Source organism: Sycon ciliatum, chromosome 7 (assembly GCF_964019385.1).
Source record: "Sycon ciliatum chromosome 7, ocSycCili1.1, whole genome shotgun sequence".
In the NCBI taxonomy this organism is placed as follows: Eukaryota; Metazoa; Porifera; class Calcarea; order Leucosolenida; family Sycettidae; genus Sycon; species Sycon ciliatum.
Window position 1 is genome coordinate 28283653 of NC_088649.1, and position 17752 is coordinate 28301404.

Sequence of the window (17752 nt, forward strand, 5' to 3'; positions counted from 1 at the left end):
AGATCGTTTGTTCTGCATCTGCGAGCAGAATTCTTTGAGCTTACACCAGACCGCATCGATCGCCTCAAGCTGAGAGGATGCGTCGTTTCGGAGCTCTTTGCACCGCTGCTGAAGGCTGAGTACAATAATCCAGCGAAGCATGGGCACCAACGGTTGCCTCCTCTGTCCAAAGTGATATTTCCTCTTGCTGATAACCCAGATTTTGTGCTTCGATGTACGATTTTTCTTTCGAATGTACGCGTACACCATGCACGAGCTATTGACAATAGTCAATAGACTATGTAGTATGTACAGTGCTATACACCTCTGATGATCCTTTTTTTATTATTTTGCAACTTTTTATTTCTTTCCACCTCTCGCATACGATTCTGGAAGTTGACCTGACGCGAAACATAGATATAAAAAATGATGGCCTTATTTGTTGGAAGAAAGTCTATGCAGTGTAGCGTGGCGATTGTCCGCAACCCTGGGAGCGCAGGCCATATCTAGGTGTTCGCAAGAGGGGTATGATGGGATATTATTTTACAGTCAAACACCGATTGTGCGGACATTAACTCTCCGGACAATCGGTTATCCGGATCTCCTGGTCGGGCTGGACAACATACAAAATTGGCAGCTTTTTTTGAAGTTTTGCTGATTTTTGCCACTCGGAGCAGCACTCAAGCGATGCCCAAGATATTATACAGCAGGTTATTCAGTCAAAATGTACAACGATGAGAAGCTGGAGTGCACCTAGTTCCTGTTGTACTAAAATGTTGAAAATATGCTGGAATATGCATGTGATAGATGTATGAGTGGTCCCATAACCGACCATTCTTCTCATCTGATCACCGTGGAAATGGCCGATGCCCCGAAGGGTGGCTGACAATTGGCACCCTGCTGTATTTTAACGGCAACTGTCAAATGCACTATGCTTTAGCTCCTTGGCAGATCCTATGAGGGTAGATACTGAAAAAAATCCCTGCTCTCACGCATCAGTTCCTATAATTTTTTGCTGCCTGATAAGGTTTCTTGGACCATCATTTTGGGTTATCAAAAATGTCAAGTGTTAGGGACTGTAAAGGCCGATTCACAATACAAATTCTTGCAACGCGACATGCAACTTTACAACACCTGCGACGAGCTGCGACAGCGACACACAGTTCACAATAGATGATATCCCAAATAACGTGCTACTAGACTTGAGGGGGCATTGCACACAAGTTGCATACAAATTATACTACAATGTGTACATGGTAGGCCCTGAGCTCTGCATGAGGACAAGTCACAGGTAACTGTACAACTTTGAACTTTGTATGCAACTACTCTGCAATGCCCTCCCAAGTCTAGTTGCACGTTATATGGCATATCATCTATCGTTTTCATGTTTGCGACATCCTTATGCGCTAGTATTACTATGCACGTGCACTGCACGTGCACCCAGGGTCGAAACAGTACTCCATTTTGTGTATGTCGTACAACATTCTTCAACTTCTGCGACAAGTGCCTTGCAACAGCTTGCGACAGCTCGCGACAGGCAGATTCTTGTCGCAACTGTCGCAAATCGTGTGTCACGTCGCAGAAGGTTGTACTGTGAATCGACCTTTAGAGTGTAATGCAATTGACTTTTTGTTGTCCTGTTCTGCACAGAGACGTGTGAGACCGGTGTTCTTGGACCAGACCTGAGTTGTGTATGTAACCGCACCTCAACCTATGGTCAATATTGTGAAAAGGGTAAGACACCAAGCCATTCGTTTTTTTGTTTTTATCTGAGAACACGCAGCAAGACTGCTGGAGATCATCCGGTATCATGATCTATGCAAGCGGAGAGACCGGCCCAATTCACCTAGACCACTTAGTTAATGTGAAAGTCATGGAAAGCCCTGTACCTCGGATGAAGCATTTGCTGGAGATGGCTGACATTGCCACGGCTAAATGGTTAGTTAACTCGTGCTCAAGGGTGTCATCGATTGGCGAAACTGGATTGAGTGCGAGCAGGCAGTGCAATTCGAGCAATGCTGACCCAAACTAACAAAGCAAGGGTGTAGTACGCAAAATGCACGCATGTCGTACAAAGATTCTGTGAAGGCTTCCAAAAAACGCCAACGTCCATTTCCACTCCAGCGACTCCCGGTGTGGAGGCCGGTGTTATCGGATTCCACTCCAAGTACACCTACTCCGGATTCTGCCAGATTAGGCCAATTGATCACGCACTTGCTCGGGATTCGCCCTATCGATCATGCCCACCTCAGTCAAATGTTGTTGTTGTTGTTGTTTCAAATCTTTATTCTCACGATAGCCAGTGGCCAATAAGAGATAATAGTGTAAGAAAGGAGAAAGAGTGAGGAAGAATTGGGTGGGCAGGGCCTAGGGGTTAATGACTACTTAAGTGTACGGGAAGGGGTGGTCGCCACACGAGCATACAGAGTTGCGTACTTAAGTGTAAGGGCAGGGGTGGTCGCTACACGAGCATACAGAGTTGTGCAACAGCAGGGATATCTCGGATTTGAAGGGAGTACGAGAAGGGATTTCGCGAAGCTGGGTGGGCAGGCAATTAAAGTAATGAAGGGCCTTGTACAGGGGAGAATGGAGACAGCGGTCAGTCCGCGGAGTTGGCAAGTGCCAAGTACGAGAGCGACGTAAATTATACGAAGGTTGCACGTTGCTAGCAGTATGCAGCGAGAGTATATGTGGTGGGGCATAATTGTGGCGCAGAGAATGCGCGAAGAGTATATGTTTAACTTTAAAGCGTGAAAATAATGTTGGCCATTTGATGCGATGCAAAAGGTGGGAATGTTCTAAGTGTGTGTAAAGGGGAAGGTGGAGACATATTCTGGCGGCTTTCCGCTGGAGTCGTTCTAGCCTGTCAAGGGAAGTGTGGGACAACGGTGTGAGAGCATTGCTCGCATATGAGAATATAGGTAGTATGTATGTCTGATAGATGTGAGATAAAGAATCACTGGTGAGTGTAGACCTTAGTCTAAAAAGAATATTGAAAGACTTGAGTGATTTTTTGACTATGTATTCAACATGCTCCGTCCAACGGAGGTCATGCTGAAAGATTATTCCGAGGTGTTTGTGTTTTTGTGCTACGGTAAGCGGACTATTCCTGAGGGTGATCTGGGGTAGCTGTTCAGGGGGGCGGTTATTGTGGTAGAACGGGAGGATGACTGTTTTCTTTGTGTTAACCAGCAGGTGCCATTTTTGAAGCCAGTCTCCAGCTGCTGTGACACTCTGTTGTAGGTTTCGGGTGCAGTCTTGAAGAGTTCTCGCTATGGAAATCAGAGCGGTGTCATCTGCAAACTGGCTACAGGTGGTGCTGGGATTCTCACATGCGTGTGGAAGGTCAATGGTGTAGACGAGGAATAGAAGCGGCCCAAGAACAGATCCCTGAGGGACGCCGGCAGGGATCTCGAGGAAAGGCGATAGGTCGCCATCCACCTGGACCCTTTGCCGACGCCCCAACAGGTACCGTCGGAACCACTCCAGGGCGTTGCCCTGGACACCATAGTGGGAGAGTTTTGCTAGAAGGCCTGCATGCCACACACGATCGAAGGCCTTGCTTAGATCGAAAAAGCAGGCATTGACGTGTTTCCCGTCGTCTCTCGCAGTGGAAAGGGTATGGACGAGACGGGCGAGCTGCTGCTCAGTGCCGTCTTTCTCGCGGAATCCGGACTGCTGGTTGGGCAGGTGGGGTGTGATGTGCTTGTAGAGGAGTTGATGTGCAATTTTTTCTTGGATTTTTGATGTAGTGCTCAAGAGAGAGATGGGTCTATAATTTGTTGGTTGAGTTGGGTCACCCGGCTTGGGTACTGGAGTAATGGTGGCATCTTTCCACTCCTGTGGGATTTCTCCGGTTTGGAACGATAGATTAAAGAGGGACGATAACGACGGTGCAAGTTCTTTCGCCGCTTCTTTGAGTAGGCGGTTTGGAATAGAGTCAAACCCGGGGCTTTTGTTGGTATCAACTCCGCGGAGGAGTTTTTCGACCTCAGCTTGGGAAGTCGAGATTTCTTGAAGGGGACTGAGGATGTCAGGGGTGGTGTTGATGGCTGGAGTTTGCTCATCCGCATTGGCCACGGACAGCTTGCTCTGTGAAATGAAGAATTCGTTGAGGGCAGCGGCTTTTTGTGCTGGTGTCGTTGCAGGAGTTGCTTGGCTGACGAGTTCGGGTATGCGTTGTTTTGTAGCTGTAGTTAGGTGCTTCATGAGGCGGTGTAGGGAAGTAGAGGAGGCTGTTGAGTTGTTTACGAAATCCGATTTAGCACGACGCAGGAGGGAGGTGACACGGTTTCTTTGGGCAGTGAACGTGTTCCAGTCGTCAGGCGAGCGTGAGTGAAGGTATATTCTGTGTTTTCTGTGCTTATCCTTGATCTCTTTCAAGAGGCCCTTTGATATCCATGGTCGTGCTGGCACGTTCTTCCTGTCCCAAGGGGGGTGAGTGCGAGTAACTTGGCAGTGTTCTTGGGCGATGCTCAGGACATTGTCGCGCCAGGATCGCCAGAAGGTGTCAACTGGGCATGGGTCGTGTTGGTTTGGATGGTGGTTGAGATTTGTGCGTGAAAGGGCTTCTCGAAGAAGGTGGATAGTGCTGTCTGTCCATGACCAGAATGTGGTGCTTCTGGATCTTGGAGGGGAGTTGTTAATTATGGGGGGCAGTTGATTATTGATGTGGCCACTGATAGTAGTGTGATCGGATGCGCCAAATGGTGGAAGTGATTGGATATGAATAACATTGGTGTGGAGTGAGGAGATAACAAGGTCTAGACATGAGAGAGGTGTTTGTCGGTGGATGTAAGTAGGGAATCTGACATGTTGTGTGAGGCCGTATGTGTGTAGCAGAGTTTGTATGTCGTCCCCAAGGCGATCTGTTCTGTCTGTGGTGAGCCACGCACTGTTCTTGGCATTGAAGTCTCCAAGTAGTAGGAGGTCGTCACCTTCGGCTCTAGCGGTTTTGATGCTTCTTTCCAGTTCCGCACAGAAGAGGGTGCCATCGCTACGGGGTGGTCGGTAAATGTTTGCAACAACGAGGGAAAGGTTACCGGTGGAAATTCTCGTCCATATGCATTCTGCTGCTGTCATTGGTATTGTCAGTACCCTTGTGTTGAAACGTTCCGCTGTGTACAAGGCAACACCACCACCATAGTCCTGTCTGTCAGCTCTGATCAGCTTGTAGCCTGGGATTGCATAGAGACTGTCAGGGTCTGATGTGTCAGCCCAGGTTTCCTGGACTGCAATGACTGATAGTTCGTTCTGAGATTCAGAGCACGAACGGGTAAAGGTAAGTAACTCGTCCATTTTGTTGAATATGCAACGCACGTTGGTGCTGAGAAAGTTCAAATTCACTGACATTGGTATTGTTTTTTTTGGGGGAATTTTATTTTTATTTTTTTTTTATGTTTTTTGTCTTTTGGCTAGTTGTTGAAACTTATCTGGACTCAGTATTTCGGGTGTTTCCTCTGAGGGGAGGGCCATGTCCCATCGGCCTTGGCTTTCTCCTCCATGGTCGAATGGCCGTGGCTGTGTCGGCGACGACGAGGACCGCTGGGTATCCAATCCGCATCGTCAGAGGCAACCTTGGTGGCCCCGTCGTCGTGGCCTGCCCCAGTGCCTGTAGGCGGAGGGGTGCCGGACATTGGGGGTGTACTGGGAGCGATTACCTGCAAGCTGGAACTCTCAGCTACCTCAGTTTGGTCGGCAGAGGATGGAGTATTGCTCCGTATTTCCTTGGATTCCCCGTCGCTGGTTGTGTTCTCAGACGCACTGGCGCTGTTCATTTCAGCGGTTTTCTGTGTTGCATCCTTGCTACTAGTACTACTAGTAGGGGATCCGTCGGGTGCAGTGCTCACCTGTTCGGCCGCCCCGTGCGTACAGTTGAACTGTGCGCGGGCTCCCTGTTGAGCTGCGCTGGCGTACGAGTGTGAACCCTTGGGCTCTGTGCGCGTGCGTGCTGAGCTGGTGGATTGATTTGAGCTCTCTGGCTCCGCGCTGGGGTCCGTGTTTGTACAGCTACTACCTGAACTAGCACTCACAACAGCCTCACTACCTCCTGCATCGGGCGCACTTGTACCCGAGCTCAGTTGTGATCCAGGGAGTGCAGCCGAATTGGTGCTCTGTATACTTGTGGGTGGTTTGTTCGTGGGCCGCTTGCTCGGACACGATCGAGCAAAGTGCTCCCCCATGCAAATCCTGCAGGTGGCCCTCTGGTCCTCGTGACGGACACGAAACTGGTGCTGGTCGGCTGTGCGGACAAAAGACGGAACTTGCCGACATCCCTCCTTCAGCTCGATGGTGGCGAATCGCATACCTGTCCCTACAGTAATCCCCGACGGGGTTTGAATTTGACCATGGCGGATGTCTCCCTGGATCTGGCCAAATGCAGCCAAAGCACTGCAGATAACGGTATTCTCAATCCAGATCGGGACATCAAAGATATGGAGTTGTAGTTGTTTGGTGAATGCAGGGCGTACAGAGAAATGGCTGTCGCCGATAAAAAACCCGTGCCCCAGCAGTGCGTCAGTCTGCGTAGCAGATAATAACGTTACCTTTGTGAGGTTGGAATTGGTGATCTGGACGGAGGCGACGTCCGTGTACCCTTGGGTAACAAGGGCCTCGGCTACATCCACTGTCTTGATACCGGCGTGACTGGTGAAAACTACGGTGTTGGCCTTCATGTCTTCTCGGGTAAGTGATTTCCATCGTGGCTCGCCATTTCGGGCAGCAGTACTAATGTTGCGCTCCATGGTTGGGGTCTGGTACCCCGGGTAAGCCTCAATCCGCAGAAATCTAGGGAAAAACTGGGAGCGCCAAAATCTGCTTCCTACTCCTACTCAACGTTGTTGTTGTTCGTTGTTGTTGTTGTTGTTGTTGTTGTTGTTGTTGTTGTTGTTGTTGTTGTTGTTGTTGTTGTTGTTGTTGTTGTTGTTGTTGTTGTTGTTTTTTGAATTCTTTATTCTCACGATGGCACCATTGCCAATAAGAGATAAATTGATGAGAAGGTGAGATTGTGGGTTAAACAGTTGGAAAGTGATTTACATCACTTTGAACTTTACAAGTATGGGAGAGGGTGAGCGCTGCAGGAGCAGATTGAGTTAATCAGCAGTGAGCAGATTTCTTGTTTGAAAGCAGGTCGGGAGGAGACGTCACGAATGCTAGCAGGGAGGGCATTGTAGTATTCTAGGGACTTGTACAGTGGGGAGTCTTTACAGCGATCGGTTCTGGAGGGTGGGAGGTGCCAAGTGCGTGCGTGTCGAAGGCTGTACTGGGCCGTAACTTGAGCGGGGGTGTTGAGCAAGCGTATGTGTTGTGGGGCATATTGGTATTTTATGGAGTGAGCAAGAAGGGTGAGCTTCACTTTGCGGCGAGAGAACATTGTCGGCCATTTGAGCCGATGGAGCAGTGTTGAATGATCCAGAGGAGTGTAAAGGGGGAGACGGAGGCAGATTCTGGCCGCCTTGTGCTGGATTCGCTCAAGACGGTCAAGGGCTGCGATTGAGAGCGGGGTGACAGCAATGCATGCATATTCAATTATAGGCAGGATATACGTTTTGTAAATGAGAGAGAGTGATTTAGTGTGTAGAGTCGATTTGAGCCTAAAGAGAATATTAAACGATTTTACGGCTTTCTTCAGCACAAAGTCAAGGTGGGCTGACCATCTTAGGTCGTGCTGAAAGATGATGCCGAGGTGACGATGTTGTGTTACTGTTTCTAATAGGGTTTGGCCAAGTTTTATTTCGGGTAGTCGTGGTGGGGGTCGGTTAGCATGGTAGAACAGGAGGATGACGGTTTTCGTTTTATTGACTAGCATGTGCCAGCGCTCTAGCCATTCTGCTGCGGCATCGATGCTTCTTTGTAGCGCAGCCTCACACTCAATGTAGCTGCCTGCAATGGCAATTAGTGCGGTGTCGTGAGCGAACTGGCTACACGAGGTTGTAGCATTTTCACAGGCAGTGGGCAGGTCAATGGTGTACGCCAGGAACAGAAGTGGTCCCAGGACCGAGCCCTGGGGCACTCCTGCTGGTATTGGTATGAAGGCGGATGTTGTGCCTTCAACCTGCACCCGCTGTCTGCGTCCTGTCAAGTAGGCTTCGAGCCAATTGTGAGCCTTGCCGTCGACACCATAGTGGCTCAGCTTTTTCAGCAAGCCTTGATGCCATACAGGATCAAAGGCTTTACTGAGATCGAAGAAACACGTTACAACATGCTTCCCCGCATCCCTAGCTGTGGATATCTGGTGGACGATCCGTGCGAGTTGCAGTTCGGTCCCGTCTTGTTTCCTGAAGCCGGATTGGTTGGAGGGTAAGTGCGGTGCTATGTGATTGTACAGACGAGAGTGGACTATTTTTTTCTTGTGTTTTTGATATTATACTGAGCAGGGAGATGGGTCGGTAGTTGGTAGGATGGGAGGGGTTGCCCGACTTGGGGATGGGTGTAATAGTTGCGTCTTTCCAATCCTGTGGTATTTCTCCGGTTCTGAAGGACAGATTGTAGAGACTAGTGAGAGATGGGGAGATTTCCTTTGCAGTTGTTGTTGTTGTTGTTGTTGTTGTTGTTGTTGTTGTTGTTGTTGTTGTTGTTGTTGTTGTTGTTGTTGTTGTTGTTGTTGTTGTTGTTGTTGTTGTTGTTGTTGTTGTTGTTGTTGTTGTTGTTGTTGTTGTTGTTGTTTATTTTTATTTTACTTCACCAAGTGAACAGGCATTTCTGTCTTTTCACCAGGTCAGCGGAGACCTAGTTCCGACCAAATGATAAATGTCTCGATTTCCACTAAGCATAGAGTAACACCCCGTGCATTTTTCTATGCCACTCCGTGCATGCGTTTATTGATGGGCGTTGCAGCATGCAAGTGCTTGAATCAGGGTCAGTGTGACAACAAAGGTGAATGCAGCTGCCCGAAAGGATTCACCGGAGACAAGTGCCAACTCGGTAAGTAGAAAATATTTAGTTTTCTTCAAGTATTCTTTTTCAGTTCCCCTGGGATTTTATAATCATGCACTGACAAGAACTTTGACTCGCTAATGAAGGAGTCCACGCTTTTTGGACGTGATCGTACAAGGCATAATAAGAAATTCTATGGCAACAGTCCATGGTAGCCATGGAAACAGAGCATGGAATTTTGCATTCCACTGCCATGGCAATCGATATGCCACGGTCGAAATTCACTTTGGACGCAGTTGCAAGCGCTCCGACAGGAACATGGCGCCCATTTTTTAAAATTGATAAAATTGCACATATGCAATGCCCTGGATGTAGTCTTGCCTTTTGCGCCATTACTTTGTACTACAAGGACCTCATCTCAACAATTGTTTCAACAAGATTCTCAAGCAACAGCACTTTTGCAGCGCGATTTCTTGGGTTCTACCGGTAGGACCCGTGGTCTTACCGGTAGGACGGCATGCAAGCTATCATTAACATTCCAGAATCACGGGTGGTCAATATCATTCTGGAATTGCCCAACCAAATGCAACCTTTAAGTCTGTCTGACTTCGTTTCTGGCTGATTTACTCTCTTCCTCTTCTTCCCCTTCCTTGCGATGTGTGATGCAGTTGTGTGTACACATCCCTGGGTGAAAAAGAACAAAGTATGCGAATGTACGGCCAGACTAGATGGACCTAACTGCACAGAAGGTAATTGCTGAAGAAAGCTGCTGTAATGTATGTAGGCATGTCAGAGAATGTATGACCTATGCTCTCACACATGCTTGAATGTTGTATTTTGAAGACAAAAAAACAACTTCCGAGTCCTCATGGGGGCTTCTCCGACATATTCTGCAACATATGCTCAGTTTGTAGCCGGGATGTGATAATTTTAAACTGTTTGGGAGAGCATATGTCGGCTACAAGAATTCTGGCTAATCTGAACACTGCAACTAGAATACACCAAAAGGGGCGAACAAGCTACAATATTGTGTTGCCTTGTAAAAAAACAGATCTAAAAACAAAGAAAAGAATAAGCTACAAATTGATACATCTCTGCACTTGAAGTGTAAAGCGTGAAGTGTTCAAAGCAGCGTGCACGAAAGTCAATGCTGCGCCCCTACCCCTTCGGCAAAAATATTGATAGGGGGAGTTGGACACTCTTGTAAGTGGTTAAAAGAGCTGGTTTGAGGCGTCCATGATGATAGGCAAGGACATGTGAACAATTTCTTGACAGTCCGTTATTCTGTTCCTTTCCGTGTGCTTTGGAAAATGCGTGAATATTCCCATTCACTGCTGCAGCATGCAAATGCTTGAATGATGGCCAGTGCACCGAAGATGGCACCTGCATCTGCCGGAAACGTTTCCATGGAGATCAGTGTCAGCACAGTAAGTATATGCCGTATGAAGTAAACCCCTGTTTTGTTCATGTTTCTGGAATACTGTAAAATGCCTAATGTTCGCGACGGATTAATGTTCGCTTTTTTCGCGAGAAGAGCGTAACGCAAATCAAGCTTCAACAGTGGGTGTATGTAGGTATCCCCTGTGCTTGTCGACCTTTTGCCATCGCAGACTTGTTGGTTCTAAGAAATCGCGAGAATTTAGTGTTGCGAATATTGGGCGATTTTCAGTAATTGAAAGCTCGGCTGCTGTTCATTATGATTTGGCTGTGAGCTGCGCTTGGTGGGTCTCTACATTTGTGGCATTCTCCGTCCGCACTACGTACACGCCAGTGTCCGAGTTCACAAGGCCCACCATACAAATGGACAGCTAGCTCCATGGACCTGCAGGCGGGGAAGATCATTGGACATGCATTCGTAGTGCGTTTGTAAGTGCGGCTGTTCATAGTCCCATAGGCTTGTCCATGTGGCTCTGCAACAAGATACATGGCCACGTCAGGTGCACTTGCAGCATCACGATGCAATGCGAGTTCGATTATGAAGATATTAGAGTTCATTCTTGTAGGCAGCATATTCTTGTACGCGACCGCACTATAACCGATATGTACTGTAACAGTTTAGGGCAAGGAACAAAGCAAATAGCGCCTGCCGTAGGTGTTTTGTTCGGAAGTTTGAGGAAAGTTGAGAGCGAAAAAGTCTGCAGAAAAAAAATTGACTGCCATCACCAGAACTACAGTAAAACCTGGTTTAAGCGACCACTCCACGGTGCAAGCAAAAGCGGTCGTTAAAGCCAGGTGGTCTTTAGAACCAGGTCCCACAGTGTCTGTGTAGAACTGTCAGTGCATGGAAAAATGGTCCGTGTTAAGATCAGGTGGTCGCTAAACCCAGAGGTCGCTTACACCAGGTTTTACTGTATAGCTGTGATGGTCCGATGATATTTGGGATCATTTTAGTAAACAAATTCTGAAATGGACTGCGGTATCCCTACTGAGCAAGTGTACGTCTTGTTAGGCTGTGGTCCAGTTGTGTTCTACTTCGCCTGACCGTGTCTTGCATGTGCACTGTGTTATGTTAAGGTTTCAAGACAAAGTGCCTGGGTACAGATAAGGCAATGTACACCTGGATGGCTCTCGCCGGCTTGCCGTGTCATCCACACCTCGACGGTGACAGCTGCCAAAAGAAAACGAACTTGACGCATGCCCGCCAGATGTGCAAGAGAAGAGGATACGACGTGGTAGACTATAATGCCTTCACAACCCTGTCTCTGGGCGTGCGGAACTGCATGGAAGCATTGCTTAACAAGATGATGTCAAGCAATTTCAACAACCCTATCACAATATGGACATCTTTCTTGAGGGATGGCAAGCATGTCATTTACAAGAAGGGCAAGAACAACTTAAGAGAAGAGTTACATGATAGTAGTGGAGCAAGTCATCTTGATTTCGAGATGATGGCGAGCGGTTACAGCAACCCTATCTCCCTATCGTCAGGGCAAGAACAAGTTAAGAACAAGTTGAGAGATGAGTTACATGATAGTAGTGGAGCAAGCCATCTTGATGTCAAGATGATGGCGAGCGGTGACAGCAACTCTATCTCAACATCGGCATCGATCGAGGAGGATGACCAAAATATCATGTACCCGCAGAGCAAGAACGAGTTAAGAGAAGAGTTACTTGATAGTAATGGAGCAAGCCATCATGATGTCATCTGCGAAGGTAGGCTGTTGCATTGTGATCATATGAACGAGTGAGAGAAAATGTTGAGTAGCCAGGGACGAATGGATAGGGTAGGCACGGCAAGAGTTATTACAACCGAGGTTTCTGAGTTCAATTGGAAACTGATCGTTATAGCCAGATTCAGACCCACACACACGGAAGCAATCGAAACACTTCTGTCATATGCTTATGTAACCCGGCATCATACTACTCCCTTTGTTTGACCACCGAGTAATCCGCAACTATGGCATGGTTCTGGTCAATGAAGTCTCCGCAGCCCCATAATTAATGACGTCAACTTGAAAGTCTGTCGCGAGAGCAGGGTATGTGGAAGTTGCACACTCTGGGGGGTTATGTACTCTTGGTATAACCGCTGGGTGATTCCCAACTATGGCACGGTGCTGCTCAATGAAGTCCACCCAGCCCCATGCCTGCAAATATTGGCCGACACCTGAACCTGTCTCAGAATAGGGGTGAAATGGAAGCATTGACCTTTCGTTAGACCGGGTTTTATTGAGCATGACAAGATTGTTGGCACCCGTTATTTAGATTTATTTCATAATTTTTGTCAAAAAGGCAGAAGAGACCGGAGAGAATCGGTTAAATAATTGTTGTAACGCTTCGTTTCATGCACAAAGTGGAGCTAATGCAGTCCTTTGTTGGATCGCTCCATCCTGGTAGTGTTGAGTACTCTAGGCCATCTGGGAATGCTCGCTGTTGTCATTGCGTTTGTTATACATACAGTCATTCCTCCCTAATTCGGCACCTTTTGCAATGGAATTTTCTGCGGGATAAACAAGGGTGCTTGATTATCAAATCCTGCCCTCCAACCCGGCCCACATGTTACCATACATGTTTGTGTCGTATATCAAAACATAGGGATCTTCTGTGTCAAACCAAGTACTTTGTGGAATCATGGAATGCATGTCTATAACATACACTTGGGAATATCTTATGTACTAGCATAGGATATTCCCAAGTGTATGTTACATGTGTTGTGTATGTTACAATGGTCCCTGGCAGTATGCGGTGTACAACTGCTGGATTAGAAAGTCAAATTATGTACAGTTTGAGTGGTTTGTTGCAGAAAATCGCTGCTGGAGGCGGAATTCAAGTGCCGAATCAAAGGTTAAAAAAAGAACTGAAAAAATCCGTTCTGCCAGAAAGTGTGCTGGTTTGAAAGGGTGCTGGATAAACAAGTGCCGGATTAGAGAGGGACGACTGTATTTCCTATTGCCTACTGTATGTGCCCTTGTTTTGCAGCCAAGTGGCTTCACGCCAACTCCTCAGTATACACCACAGCAACGCCAGCGCTGAGGCCCAACGTCACTGAGCAATTCGCAGAGGAGGCATGTGAGCAGTACGGACTTCACCTCATAACCGGGGCCTGGCTGCAAGCACATGGCCATGTATTAAGAGAGAGCTTCCTAGAGAGATTGGCTATTCGGCAAGCACCTTACCACGTCAAACCAATGGTGGTGAACGGCAGCTCCCTTTACAGAACCGTAACGTTTAGCGAGGGAAAACAGAGGTTTGTGAACACCACAAACAATCACCGAGCCCAAATCCTCTGTGTCAGTAAGTGAGATGTCTTGAACTTTTAAAAGCAATACGATAAAATTATAGCATGTGCCTAAGAACATGCCTTGAGACGACTTGTGCTAACAAGTCCTGTGATATCTAATTCAACAGATGTGGGGGTCTCAGGGAAATCTACAGAATGTCATTTGGTATAGCACAGTGTTGTGGGTACATGTTTGGATAATTTGAATGCCCCGATGATTGGAAGTTTTTCCTTGGCTTTTTGGGGTTCAAATTATCAAGATTCCACCCTACTACTTGTAGATTTAAAATTAAACGACAGGACCAAAGGTTTACAAGTTATGCGTGTTGTGTCCAATATCAGCATGATACGGGTGAGTCATAACATGCAACGATTAGCAGAACACTGACTGATGTGATACTGACATTCAACGACCTAATGCTTTGCTGCATCTCGTATTGGAATGCGCAAACCAACAGCCTTTCAACTTAGTTAGGAACTATTATGGCCGTGACTGAATCCTGCTTATATCGTTAGCAAGAGTACATAAACCAGAGTATGCAACTGTGCATATCAGATCTGAAACAGCGCAGTTCGTGCGCTACGTCACCCTGATGAGGTCAGCCAAGCTGCGACTTGCGTACAGCTCAAAGTTTCGTGTTTCACAGTTCGGAAATCAGCCAAGTTTGCATGATTGACGTCCTGTTTTAGGATTTCGGTGTTTTGTGTGACTGCGTACATCCGCTGGAACGTAAATTCACCATGCTGTCCGTGTCAAAAAACCGAAATCAGGACAAACTCGGCAACCTGCACCACTGTGACTGTTTACGCAACTTTTCACCGTACCTGTGGCCTACCATGAGGTCAGAAATGACGTACTGCACGAATTACGCTCGCACAGGAACCACCCTGAGTTGCACACTCTGGTTTATGTAAACTTGTCGTTAGTGTTTGGCACAAAACGCATAACTTGTAAACCTTGGGTCCTCTCTTTTTTAATCCTTGCCTTTACATCCGAGTCTGACCTATTATTATTATTATTATTATTATTATTCTAACTGGTTTGAGGGAAAGAGACAAACGGGAAAAGTCTGAAGAAAAAATTGACTGTCACCACCAGGACTCGAACCAGGGACCCTCGCTTGTAGCCAGCGATGCTCTAACCACTGAGCTATGGTGTAGTCGTCATCCCAGCAGAGGCCGTTCAACATTCTCTTCAGACTTCGTAACTCACACTTCCTGTGAATCCACACAGGCGGGTGGGACGCAGCCCTCACTGTAACCCACACACTTCACGTACAAACTAGCACGCGGGGAGCCCCAAGTCATAAAATACTAACTGGTTTGAGGGAAAGAGACAAACGGGAAAAGTCTGAAGAAAAAATTGACTGTCACCACCAGGACTCGAACCAGGGACCCTCGCTTGTAGCCAGCGATGCTCTAACCACTGAGCTATGGTGTAGTCGTCATCCCAGCAGAGGCCGTTCAACATTCTCTTCAGACTTCGTAACTCACACTTCCTGTGAATCCACACAGGCGGGTGGGACGCAGCCCTCACTGTAACCCACACACTTCACGTACAAACTAGCACGCGGGGAGCCCCAAGTCATAAAATACTAACTGGTTTGAGGGAAAGAGACAAACGGGAAAAGTCTGAAGAAAAAATTGACTGTCACCACCAGGACTCGAACCAGGGACCCTCGCTTGTAGCCAGCGATGCTCTAACCACTGAGCTATGGTGTAGTCGTCATCCCAGCAGAGGCCGTTCAACATTCTCTTCAGACTTCGTAACTCACACTTCCTGTGAATCCACACAGGCGGGTGGGACGCAGCCCTCACTGTAACCCACACACTTCACGTACAAACTAGCACGCGGGGAGCCCCAAGTCATAAAATACTAACTGGTTTGAGGGAAAGAGACAAACGGGAAAAGTCTGAAGAAAAAATTGACTGTCACCACCAGGACTCGAACCAGGGACCCTCGCTTGTAGCCAGCGATGCTCTAACCACTGAGCTATGGTGTAGTATTATTATTATTATTATTATTTAAATTTTGAAATGGGCAATCCCCACAGGCGAATTGTATCATATTTGTTTATGAATGGCTGTTACGAGTAGATCTACTAACGGTTACATGTGTTTTTGTCCTAGTACTATTTTCGAGTGCTGGCTTCAGTGCTTCAACAGTGTTCACGCCCCAGTTTCCTTGCAAGCGAAAGTTGCCTGGTAACTTTGTGTAGTCTAATTTCTCTATCTTCACTGCTCATTGCGTAACCAAACCGTGTATTTTCTCTGTTTCACGCCATGTTGCGTGTATGCGGTGGCTGCTGCAGTGTGCAAGTGTTTGAACCAGGGTCAGTGTGACGACAAAGGCAAATGCATCTGCCGGAAGGGATTCACCGGAGACAATTGCCAGAAGGGTAAGTAGAAGCAGGCGTCCATAACCCCAAGAGTTTGCAACTCTGTACATGGGGTCCGCGCGGCAGAATTCCAACATTACGTCAAAATTTTTGTACACGCTCGTTGCGCTTGTACTACTCCCTGGTGCCAAACAAAAAATCCAAGCACCGCGGAATGCAGAGTTTTGTCCTCTGTGCCTCAGTGGCATGACATTATGTTGGAATTTCGCCGCGCAGTGGGCCTACAGCAGCCAGACAACCAGTTGCACACCCTTGGGGTTATGGACTTTTGGTAGAAGTGAATTTCCTTACCGATCTGAACACTTCGTCTTCTTCTTTTTACATGTACGTTTCACATTCACATTTCTGTCGCATGTTTGTCACTATTGTAATAATGCATGGTTAGTACTCTTGGTTGCCATATTAAAGTTGCTGTCTCCGAAATGCTTGTTTGAATTTGTTTACTTCAAATGTTTCCTTTACATTGTATGCAATTCTCAAAGTATACCTTTCGTGTGAACATGGCCTCCCCTGACTGTGTGTAGGCTTTGGAGTTATTCCGGTTGGCCCTGATTATGCAGGCCTTGTTCTAGTTTCTATTTTGAGTGAAAGTCGACAGAACAAGTATACCGTTTCATCAAGCTCTTGCTAGGAATAAGAACACAGAACACATGTGCATCACCAAACCTGCTATTTTTGTGCGGTCGAAACGCTCATTCGTCCGCAATGTGTGACATTTCCCTAGTCAATTGTCCAGTCTCTTGCCTCTTGGAGCTGCATGGGAGCCTTGACCCTTGAGGAGTGGGGTATTCCTATAGATGTGGAAAACTCGGCCTCTAGCCGTGTCGCACGCAAACTGTGCATGTTTTTCCTCTTATACTAGTAAAATAAATAATTTGATAACCGCAATCAGTAATACAAGCTGGATCGACATTTGTGTACACTTTATTCATGCAATGTAAAATTGTGGAGACAATGTGCAATAAAACGATGAAAATGTGAAGAAATTGTGTAGAGAAAAAAAGAGGAAAGGGATTCAAACAAGTTTCCTGCAACACTCATCAGGAATCTTCCTTGTACTAAAGGACACTGAAAACAAAATTGAACTATTATAGAAAATCTAAGTTAGAGAAATAACGCTAAGAACAACAGCAGACAAATTTACAACAACAACAAAGACCGAAGCGAGGGCGACCTAGAAAACAACCGTTACCCACACAACTTGCGGATCCTGGCTCACAGACTGTGCTTGCTCCGCCGTCGCTGGTGGCGGTGGTGGAGGAGGGTGGTCGTGGTGGCTCATCGGGCCGGCTTGTGTCGCCGCCTTTGCTACTGCCGTCGGTGGTTCCTTCGTCGGTGCACCCGGCGGCTTTGGCTGGGGTGGTGCCGCTTGCGGTCCCGGTCCCACTGCCTCCTCCTGATCCTCCGCCGTCGGCTCTTGCTGCGGTGGAGCTTGCCAGTGACCGACCGCGAGCAACACCGGCAGTGGCGTTACCACTACATTTGCCAACCCAAAAAGACCCACCTTGCGTATCAGCAGCTCCCACACCATCACCAACAAATGCAATCTACAGCAACCACAGCTAATCCACCATCCAAGCCCACCATTGAAAGACCAAGACGATCAACAGCCAACTACAACAGAAGCTACGCACTCAACGGACAAGGGCGTAAGTGAAGTAGGCTTCTCCCCCTGGCCCCCGCCACACAACAACGCAAACTCTTGATTGTATCTTCAATACTTATATTATACCAAGAAATGACGAGGGCGCAGGAGGAAAGAGACAAACTTTGTGAAGGGACA

The 17752-nt window shown here is 47.4% G+C and overlaps 1 protein-coding gene across 1 annotated transcript in view; it reads left to right on the forward strand.

Moving 5' to 3' along the window:
* The window catches only part of LOC135821788 (uncharacterized), a 149674-nt gene that overhangs the window by 50930 nt on the left and 80992 nt on the right, over positions 1 to 17752 (forward strand). Inside the window, exons 22-28 of the mRNA XM_065334785.1 lie at positions 1630 to 1713; positions 8815 to 8901; positions 9522 to 9602; positions 10194 to 10280; positions 11368 to 12006; positions 13270 to 13584; positions 15883 to 15969. Coding sequence (XP_065190857.1) covers positions 1630 to 1713; positions 8815 to 8901; positions 9522 to 9602; positions 10194 to 10280; positions 11368 to 12006; positions 13270 to 13584; positions 15883 to 15969 — 1380 coding nt within the window. The remainder of the gene's footprint in view (positions 1 to 1629; positions 1714 to 8814; positions 8902 to 9521; positions 9603 to 10193; positions 10281 to 11367; positions 12007 to 13269; positions 13585 to 15882; positions 15970 to 17752) is intronic.